General features: G+C 44.6%; 1 protein-coding gene and 1 long non-coding RNA gene across 2 annotated transcripts in view; one reads left to right on the forward strand and one right to left on the reverse strand.

The window, feature by feature from the left end:
- AP1S3 (adaptor related protein complex 1 subunit sigma 3) overlaps nt 1–376 on the reverse strand; it is a 67866-nt gene extending 67490 nt beyond the window's left edge. The window contains exon 1 of the mRNA XM_069574669.1: nt 22–376. Coding sequence (XP_069430770.1) covers nt 22–132 — 111 coding nt within the window. The 5' untranslated portion in view covers nt 133–376. The remainder of the gene's footprint in view (nt 1–21) is intronic.
- An 85-nt stretch (nt 377–461) lies between these two features.
- On the forward strand, nt 462–5975 carry LOC138432930 (uncharacterized). The gene is made up of 2 exons (XR_011254052.1): nt 462–722; nt 4636–5975. It is a non-coding gene; the product is annotated as an uncharacterized lncRNA (long non-coding RNA).
- The last annotated feature ends 4963 nt before the right edge of the window (nt 5976–10938 follow it).

Raw genomic sequence — 10938 nt, forward strand, 5'->3', positions numbered from 1 at the left:
GCCCAGCTCTCCCGCACTCACCATGGTGGCCGGGCCGCCGCCGTCCCCGGCCGGCGAGGGACGAGCGCGGGGGACGCGAGGGCGAGACGCGAGCGCTGGAGCCGGCGCGGCTGACAGGTGAGGCGCCGGCATCAGACCATGGCTGCTTCCCACAATGCTCTCGAAGCGAAAGTTTGCAGACTCCGCCCCGCGCCGCTGCCCTGCCTCCCTCCCGCTCCTCCCGCTCCCTCCCTACCGCACTTCCTCCCCCCGGCCCCCGCACCTCCCTCCTTCCCCCTCCTGCTCGCCCTCCTCCCGCTCTTTCCCTTTCCTCATCTCTTCTCACCCTCCTTTCTCCTCCCCTCTCCTCCGTTTCCCGACGCCCTTCTTTCTGCTCCCTCCTCCTGCCCCGCCCCGCCCCCCGATGGCCCCGCCCCCGATGGCCCCGCCCCGCCTCAGCTGGCCCCGCCCCGCGCCGCGCCGCGCGGGCGGCCCTAGGTGCGAATACACCTGCGCGCGGACCTCGGCCTCCGGCCTGATCTGCGGTGCGCGGAGCACCAAGAGCTCCGCGGATTCCGCACTGAGGAGCCCTGCGCAGGGAGCGCGAAAGGAGCTACTTTCCTGATTCACCCGCGCCGTGAATGTGATTTCATTCATTCCGCAAACGTTGATTAGACCTGGCTGAGAGATTTCCCCAGACACTTGCGGCAGGAAGTGTCACTGGTTGTCTTCTCCTGAACCAAGTAAGGGAGGGAGCATTTGGTAGAGCCGGAACCAGAAGCGATCTCTTGCCGCCGAGTTTTTTGGTTTTTTTTTTTTCTTCATATGTGTGTGTGTGTGTGTGTGTATGTGTATACAATCCAAGAACATAGGTCATTTTAAGCAGACCCGATTTTAAGAACTCTCTCCTAAGACTCTGGCGTGGACTTCCTAATCTTTCTTCTTCTCCCCTTGGTTTTTCTTAAGCCTTGAGTTTCCACCTGGGACGTTAGAAGTCTCCAAACCCTAAGTTGTACGTAGTGTTTTTGAGTGCATTTTCATGTTCTTTTGGTTGAGTCGATTGGTTTTAGCAAATACCTAAAGAGATCTGTGACCCTGAAAAGGTTAAGAATCTTTGCCTGAATGGTTTCTGGAAATCAAAACTGGTGAATATCCTCAGATCTGCCTTGTACGGTGTGATCCAGCCCAGGTGACCTGAAGATATAAACTCCATATACCCCATGCGCTTGCTCCTTGGAAGAAAAGCTATGACAAACCTAGACATCATATTAAAAAGCAGAGACATTGTTTTGCCAACAAAAGTCCCACAATCAAACCTATGATTTTTCCAGCAGTCCAATAGGGATATGAGAGTTGGACCTTAAAGAAGGCTGAGCACTGAAGAATTGATGCTTTCAAACTGCGGTGCTGGAGAAGACTCTTGAGAATCTCTTGGACAGCAAGGAGATCAAACAGTCTACCCTAAAGGAAATCAACTCTGAATATTCATGAAGAACTCATGCGGAAGCTGAAGCTCCAATACTTTTAGCCATCTGATGTGAAGAGCCAAGTCACTGGAAAAGACCCTGATGCTGGGAATGATTCAGGGCAGGAAGAGGAGGGGCAACAGAGGATGAGATGGTTGGATGGCGTCACCATCTTAGTGGTGAGTTTTAGCAAACTCCAGGAGGTAGTAAGGACAGGGAAGCTGGGTGTGCTGCAGTCCATGGGGTTGCAAAGAGTCGGACGTGGCTTAGCAACTGAAAAACAGCAAGCCACATTAATCAGAGCCCTACACAAGGAGCCTGGGGGATCCAGCTGGGAACCAGCAAGATACCTTCTTCGGAAGCTTGTAATCTCTTTTTGCCTCAACAAATAATAAACAAGTAAATAAATCATTACGAAGTAATGAACACTAAGTAGGTGAGAACATGACCAAGAAGATGAGTAAATGTTGCTGGACAGGAACAGGGGAAGCTACAGTTATTTAGCTGGGGCACCTGGGAAGGCTTCCCCCAGGGAGGTGACATGAGATGTGGAGGTGAGATGTCAGTGCACTGAAGAAAAGAAAGAAAGGTTTTCAAAGAAAACCTCTGTGGCCAGAATTAAGTGAGAGGAGGTCAAAAGGTGAGCAAGAGGCAATGGGTCTTTCTTTCCTACCTTAAGGCAACTCGTTTACGAAAACTTCCAAGATAATTGCAGTTTCAAACCTAGAAATTCTCAACAAGCTCACTGCCTCCTTGTCTTGACGGCTTCCACCCCTGGTGTGGTGGCATCTGCCCAGAGTACTCTAGAAGAGGATTATTTAGGAAATAATTAAACCCCAGGCTATGGGATGAGTTTGCCTCCTGACAGAGGATCTGCAATTTACTGTAAATTTAGAAGAGCTGTTTTCTAAGCAAATTCTACCCCAAAGGTTCATTTTCTTCCTATCTTGGGCATTTTGGGCTTCAGTCTAAACTTTGTGCCTCCTGCTTGCTATCTGACTTCAGGGCTCACCCCCGCTCCATTCACCTTGCCCATTCTGCAAAGCTTCTGTTTTAAGGATATTATTGCCATTGGAGAGAGATAGGAATGCTAAAGGTGAGACCTAAAGAAATCTTGATGCTCTTGTCATGACAGTTAAGTAAAAGAGAAAAGCAGAAGAAAATTCCCTCACTATGTGGCCCAGACTAGAAAAGTTTGGTTTAAGAATAAGGGCATCCTTTGTCTTCCCACATGACCTTGCTGAGAGGGTCAGAGGATGCTCTCCTGGGCTTTTGCTCACTAATGTTCTTCCCTCCAGATTCCCACATCACACCCTAAATCACTCTTGGTGCTGGATACTTTACTTAAGTGGTCTTATCTGGCCCTTAAACAGCCTGCAAAAGAAGGAGTTCTTTGCCCACTGTACAGATGAGAGCCTGAATCTCAGAGGCTTTGAGACCAAAGCAAGCACAGACAACTAATCAGAGGCAGAAATGAGCCTGGAATCAAGACACTGAGGTTCCAGTTGATTCCCACTGAAGCCTCACACCTGGTAGAACCACACAGAACACACACTGGGGAATAAAGAAAGTTTATTCAGAACACCCATGGGTCATAGTGGAATAGCATGCATTTTTGAGTCTTGACTTCCCTAGCCCATCTTTGCTCCCTTTTGACCTTCACAGCAGGTCTACTATTAAGAAGGCCAACCCCAGGGAGTACGCAGAGGCCCTGTAAATCAAGATGCTCTACTGGGGAGATGGTCCTGAAAGTGCCTTTGATTCTAAATCTGCTATCATAAGCAGAAGCCAGAAAGCATGGTACGTGACACATGATTCAGATCAGGTCGTCTGTGAGCTGATTCGTGTAATTCTGTGCACAAAGCCCTGGTATTAGGTCAACTCGATTTGTGAGTTTCACTTCTCAGATGACTCTATAACTGCACATTAACAGAAAGAACAGAGAATACAAAAGCCACCACAGAAGGGGAAGGGGGTGGCGTTACAAATCAGGGACATGATAATAAAGTAAAACACTGATAGTCCATAAACCAGAATACTGACTGTCTGGAAATTGAGAAAAGTCAAGCTACAAGTTTCACAATATAGAAGGAACAAAGAAGAAGCCAGCTTCAAAGCCAGCCTATGCAATTCCTCCATGGCAGCATGCATTTGACTAAAGCCCCGCTGTTCTTCAGTGTGTTCCTATTAGTGTCTTAAGCAATCAACATCCCCAGTAATCCCCTCTGAATTGTCTAGGAATTCACCTTGTCATGGGGAAACTGGTGGTCTGAGGCCTTATGTTTTCAGAAAACTTCTTTTCTTTTCAAAACTGGACAGTTTTATTCCAAATAAAAGAACCTTATCCAATGTATCTCTAAAGAATATTTTCAAAACGTTTTCAGTTAAAAAATAATACAAGTTCCCTGTAGGTTTGGAAAATATAGGAGAGTGTTATTTTAAAGCCTCATTCCTAATCTTACCATCAAGAAATAAACACTGTTGAAACTTCCCTGGTGATTCAGTGATTAAGGATACGCCTGCTAACGCTGGAGACATGGGTTCGATCCCTGGTCCAGGAAGATCCCACCTGCAGCAGGGCAACTAAGCCTGCATGCCACAACTACTGAAGTCTACACACCCTAGAGCTTGTGCTCTCCAACAAGAAAAGCCACTGCAATGAGAAATTCACAACTAGAGAATAGCCACTGCTCACTGCAACTAGAGAAAGCCCTTGAGCAACAAAGACCCAGCACAGCCAAATGTAAAATGCATTAATTAATTAATTTTTTTTTTAAAAAGAAATAACCACGGTTATAGTTGGTGTATTTCCGTTTAGATTTGTATTTTACAGGCATAGAGGACAAGAGCAAAATTTAGCTATTAAAACAAAAACGGGAATCCTACCATATGTACTGTTTTATATTCTACTGATTGTTTTCTTGTTTGGGGCTTTTTGGGGGGGTGAGGGTAACAGTTACTGAACAAATATTAATTGAGCATCTGCTTTGTGCCAAGAACTGTGTTGGCCCTTGGGCATAGAACAGTGAGGCAGGGGGAAGGATATGAATGGTCCCTCTCAAGATGAGTATGCAGTGCTACAGGGAAGACAGTTTTTTTAAATAACATGCATTAGTACATAATTATCAAAAAGAAAGAGTGCTATGCAAACATGTTGGAAATCCTGACAGACATTTACTTTCTTCTCCAGGATCCATTCTGCCTGCTGCCTGAAATCCCAGTTAAGGTTTGGAGACCCAACATACACATAACTCTTCGCTTCAGGAGTAGCACATGGCCTGACAGCGTCCTGGCAGATCAAAGTGTTGTTCCCCAGCAGAGACAGTGATTGGTCCTGAAACAGGTATATGCTTGGAGTTAAGTAACCCAAGCCATCAAGACTGATTTCTGGGGTATTAATTGGAATCCTCTTGGAGAAGTATATCCACTCTTCCCACTAGGTTTGAAGTTAAAGGAGGAAGCTGGAGCCATTGCAGCCAGCTTAGCACCATGAAGAATGCACATCTCTTTGAAGCCCTCACCAAAGAAATGGGGGCCAAGAGCCAAGAAGATAATCAGGTCCTCATGACACTTTTTGAGTCCTAGATCAAGCCTGCATTTTGCAGTTACCTGAACCAGTTTGGTTGTCACGGTTTGGCTGGGTAAGATGGTTCAGGGCATAAATGGGTCAGGTAAGGTTTCTCTGAGGAAGGGAGGCATAAGATGAGGCCTGAGGCCTGGAGCAGGAGCCAACGTGAGGAAAGAGCTGAAGGGGAGGAACAGTGGCACAGAGGCCTGGGGCTGATGGAGCTTCAGAGCACTACTGGACAGGAAGCTTGAGTACACGCAGGGCCTTGGAAGAGGGCTCAAAGATGCAACATATGAGATCCAGAAGTGAGAAGCCATTGACAGCTTGCAAGTAGAGAAGGGCCAAAACTGTGGTTTAAAGATGTTCACTAACACCCGATTTGCTGTGGTTTGGACAGCTGAATGCACGGCAGACAAGAGGATTCAGAGACTTAAGTGGTTTTTACAATGTTTCAAGTGAGAGATGATACACGCTTCAACCAGGAAGCTTGGTAATACATTTTTATGTAATATTATTTTGTGAGAATCTCTCAATATCAATTTCTAGTTAGACACACACATGCACAGGGAATTCTCTGCTGGTCCAGCGATTAGGACTCTGCCTTTCTGCTGCAGGGAGCGTGGGTTGGATCCCTAGTCTGGGAACTTAGATCCTACATGCCACAAGACAGGGCCAAAAAAAAAAAATTAATGAAAAATACATAATACTTAATAGGCCATTCTTGAGCTATTCATGTTCTAGTCCTTTATAAGAAACCCATCATGAAATTCTAGAAATCTAAGTCCTTATAACTAAATACTGAGATTGTTTCCACTTCTTATGTTATGAATATTACAATGGAAACCTTGTACATAAATTTTTTCTTCAAGTTTCTGGTTACATCAGGATAAATTCATAAAATTCAAACTACTGTTCGAAAGAATAAACCTTTTGAAGCCTCTGTCTATATATCCATCAAGAAAGAGTGTCCCAGTTTATACTGATCTACATGCCCACCAGTAAAAAACAACCCAGGTAACTCTTGAATTAAGAATAAATTTCAGAACTTTCCTGGTGGTCCAGTGGTTAAGAATCCACCTGTCAATGTGGCGAACACAGTCCTGGTCCAAGAAGATCCCATGTGCTGAAGGGCCACTAACCCGTTGCACCACAACCATTGAAGCTCTCACTCTAGAGCCCCTGCTCTGCAATAAGAGAAGCCACTGCAATGAAAAGCTCTCGCACATCACAACTACAGAGTAGCCCCCATTCTCTGCAACTAGAGAAAGCCTACTTGCAGCAACCAAGATCCCAAGCAGTCTAAAATAAATAAATAGATAAATAAAATAAAAGTTCAGTTTAAACAAAGTTGAGGCTTCCCAGGTGATGCTAGTGGTAAAGAACTCACCTGCCAATGCAGGAGAGTTAAGAGACACAGTTTCAATCCCTGAGTCAGGAAGATCCCCTGAAGGGAATGGCAACCCACTCCAATATTCTTGCCTGGAGAATCCCATAGACGGAGGAGCTTGGCAGGCTACAGTCCATGGGATCACAAACAGTCAGACACTACTGAGCAAACAGCATTAACTTACCCAAGTCAGTGTCTGGACCTCTCTCATCTTCACGCTCACTTCCAAGTTTAGCTGAGATGTCGTGTGAGTTAAGATAGTGTTTCAAAGCCACTAGTGTGGTTTTGCACCAATTTTTGAAGGGCACTAACATCAGTCAAGGGCTTCCCTGGTAGCTCAGCTGGTAAAGAATCTGTCTGCAATGCAGGAGACCTGGATTCGATCCCTTGGTTGGCAAGATCTCCTGGAGGAGGGCATGGCAACCCACTCCAGCATTCTTGCCTGGAGAATACCCACGACAGAGGAGCCTGGCAAGCTACAGTCCATGGGGTTGCAAAGAGTCAGACACGACTAAGCACAGCACAGCACAATGTCAGTCAAATAATTCCTGTTTCAGTTTTAAACAAGAATCTATTGATGTTTTTATAGCAGAGGCAAGGAGGGGGTGCAGTGGAAAAGTCTAGCAGCATGTGGCTGAAACAAAGCTGTCCTTGAAAGACATAAACTTAAAAAGGTATTTGGCTGCAAGGCATAAGGACATGCTGCCAGAAGGAGATGTTCAAACTGGATGCCCAATCGAGTAGGACCGTAAGTGTCTTTTTTGAGATCTGAAGAGAAACTAGTAACTTGGCCAAGAAATTCAGTGTGTGAATGTGATTTAATTTACTGACATGCATGTGAATTAACACACATGTGCATACACACACACATATTCCAATGAAAACAAAATTTCCACAAGCAGTTCCTTCAGGTAATGTCTTTTATTGTTTACTTAGAAAGCAGTACACAAACTTTCAAGTTGTTTTCATCTCTGTATAAGTGTGTTTCCAACATGTTTTTCATGCAGTAAGGATTTATGAAAGAGGGTGTAAACTCCAGAGCCAGCGCTGTGGTGAGGTTGGGACAGATCCTTGAGGAAGATGGGAAAGCCAGCAAGTCAGACGCTGTAGGTTCACTACAAGTTCTTGGTGGGGATACTTTGAGTAGGCTGCTCCCTCTTCAAGGAATGTCCTGGACTGCCAAGCCCTATTGGTCCCTCCATAAATTAATTACATCTATTTTCTCTAGAGACCACAAATGGGCTTTGAAAGCATAGCTACGTGCATATCACTAAGAGTGGGCTGCTCTAACATCCCATCTTGACATACTGAAGGATTCGTGCAGACATTGCAAATCCCTGAGAATGTGAAATCATTAAAGAATGAGGCAAATATCCCTGTGGTTACCTGCATGTCTGCCTTAGAGGTTTAATGGTGCTTAACCAAATGATATATTAATATGTATTGATTAATACGATTTAAATGTTTCTTTATCACACTGTAACTTCCAGATTGTCTTTAGAAAAGAAAAAAGGTACAAAGTATGCATTTGTGTGTGTGTGTGTGTGTGTGTGTGTGTGTGTGTGTGTGTGATTAAGCAAAATGCTTCCTGACGGTATTGAATTCTTAAAAGTAATCTTTGGAGTCTGTGAATAATGACTTACTAATGTCATCAAAGAAGATTTGTCAGGAAATGAATAAGGTTATTCTTTTTTTCTGATCATAATGATAATTTGGTTAAAGGCTAACTAAAGTAAAAATAAATGGAATGGGAGGAGTAGTTCCTGGGTTTCTCATCTTGTTAATCTGGTCAAATACAAGATACTTCAACTAAAGTAGGCTGATGGTTATCACTGCTTCACTGAAGGAGAAAAGAAAACAGAATGTGGATACAACTTGACATTGGCTAGCAGTTACGATTACCATTAAAAGTGCAGAATGTATCAGGGTAATGGATGCCAACTAAGCTCAAGAGCCTTTGAAACAGTTCCTTGAGAGCTGGCCTTTGATCCTCCAGTCATGTCCAGAGACTTGCCTTGGTTTCAAAGCGCTGGCATTATTCCTGACAACAGCACTGCACTTCTGTCTGAGTCATGCCACCATTTTCTCCTTACTTATTTCCACCCTGCTTTGGAATTCTGAATACTCAAACAATTGTCATGCTCCAGGAAGCTCTTGTGGCCACTCACGATATCCAGTGGTGATGCTGATGAGTTGCCTAAGGCATAGATATGATGTTTGGGGCCAGACTTATAACTGGGGAGGAGGGGCCTTCCCTGAAGCTTACTGCCACAGTGGTGTCATCACTGCCAAGTGAAAGTGTTAGTCACTCAGTCATGTCCGAATCTTTGCAACCCCCTGGATTGTAGCTCACCAGGCTCCTCTGTCCATGGAATTCTCCAGGCAAGAATATTGGATTTGGTTGCCGTTCCCTTCAGAGGATCTTCCAGACCCAGGGATTGAAACCAGGTCTCCTGCATTGCAGGTGGATTCTTTACCATCTGACCTAACAGGGAAGCTCATCATCATCGCCAGTCTCCTGTGAAACATACTGGACTCCATGGTTGATATTTAAATTTCATATCAACCGGAGAATCCTTAGTCCTGATGTTCCTGATAAGCAACAACCTTTGGTTTTGTAGATTTAGTCCAACTCCCCAGGTAATCCTGTGGTCATGTGTAGGATGAGTATGCCTACAGAGTCATTAGATCCATGTGTATGTTGGGCAAGGGATTGAACCTCAAAGCCAATGATTTCAAAATCCAAGGCAGGGAGTGGGAAGAGTGATGAAGAGTCAGAATCACGTAGTCCTCAAGTGAGTAGGGACGAGGAAAGAGAGTGCAGGTCTGGTCTCTCTTCTGACCCACCAGGTGAATTTGGGCAAGATGCTAAACCTCATTGCAACTCTATTTCCTCATCTCCAAAATGGAGATAATCATTGTCGTGCCTCCTAAAGGGATTCATAGGGAATTAGGATTCCCTGGTGGCTCAGATGGTAAAGAATCCATCTGCAATGCAGGAGACCTGGGTTCAATCCCTGGGTTGGGAATATCCCCTGGAGCAAAGGGAATGCATACCCACTCCAGTATTCTTGCCTGGAGAATTCCATGAACAGAGGAGCCTGACAGGCTATGGTCCATTGAGTCACAAAAAATCAGACATGAATGAGTGATTTTCACTTTCACTAAAGACACTGGCTATAGACCATGGGGTGGCAAAGAGCTGGACACAACTGAGTGACTGAGCATAGGATTAAAAGTCCACACTCAATAATTACAGTTGCTGCTACTAGTAGTAGTAAATTTAATTAGTGTTAACTTTATCTTTTTTAAAATGTATTTATTTATTTTTCATTTCTGGCTGGGCTGAGTCTTTGTTGCTGCCTGGGTTTCTCATTGCAGTGTCTTCTCTTGTTCTGGAGCACAGGTTCTAGAATGCAGGCTGCAGTAGTTGTTGCTCATGGGCTTAATTGCCCCAGGGCATGTAGAATCCTCCTAGACCAGGGAATCAAACTCATGTCCCCTGCACTTGCAGGCAGACTCTCAACCACTGTGCGTGCATGCTCAGTCACTTTAGTTGTGTTCAACTCTTTGTGACCCCATGGACCATAGCCCACCAGGCTCCTCTGTCCATGAGCTTTTCCTGGCAAGAATACTGGAGCAGGTTGCCACGCCCTCCTCCAGGGGATCTTCCCAACCTAGGGAGCAAATCCAAGTCTCCTTCCCTGCATCTCCTGCATTGCAGGCGATTCTTTATTGCTGAGCAATGGGGAAGCCCCTCAACCAGTGTACCACCAGGGAAGTCCAGCATTAACTTTATTTAAAAGCTGTCTTATTTCCTCATTGATCAAAACACCTTTTCCCAAGTCTGATGTGCCTTCTTAAAAGCATGTTTCACAGGAAAAAAAAAATTTTTTTAAGCATATTTCAAAGCTATGGAGAGAGCTGAGTGGGGTGGCATGGTAGCTCCGTGTCTCCAGCCAGCTTGTCCCCAGCACTGCAAGCCACACTTGACTTTCACACAAAACTCAAGCAATAAGAAGGGTAACAATCTGTACACACAAGCAGGACTTGGGTGATCACATGGTCTCCAGAGTGCTCAGGATCAGTGATGTCAATGTGTAGGGGAGATGGTCACTTAAGGAAATGTCAGCTCACTGTCTTGCATTCAGGAACTTGTGAGAGAATGCTTTCACTCCTTTGTTGAAAGAGATCAGGTTCTCTGCCTTCTAATTTCTGTCCTTATAATGTTATGCCATCAAAATACTTAATTACATGCTGGCTTTTTTTTAATAATAATAATTAACATTTACTAACTGCTTACTGTGATTTCAGTGGAAGGCTTTAAATGTATTGCCTTATCTAATACAGTTATCCATTGATATGGGTTATATGTTTATAACTGTATTTTTATTGAAGTATAATTGATTTACAATGTTGTGTTAGTTTCTGGTGTACAGCAAAGTGATTCATTTTGTGTGTGTGTGTGTGTGTGTGTGTGTGTGTGTGTATATATTCTTTTTCATTTTTGGCAGTGCCTCACAGCTTGTGGGATATTG

Source organism: Ovis canadensis, chromosome 2 (assembly GCF_042477335.2).
Source record: "Ovis canadensis isolate MfBH-ARS-UI-01 breed Bighorn chromosome 2, ARS-UI_OviCan_v2, whole genome shotgun sequence".
In the NCBI taxonomy this organism is placed as follows: domain Eukaryota; kingdom Metazoa; phylum Chordata; class Mammalia; order Artiodactyla; family Bovidae; genus Ovis; species Ovis canadensis.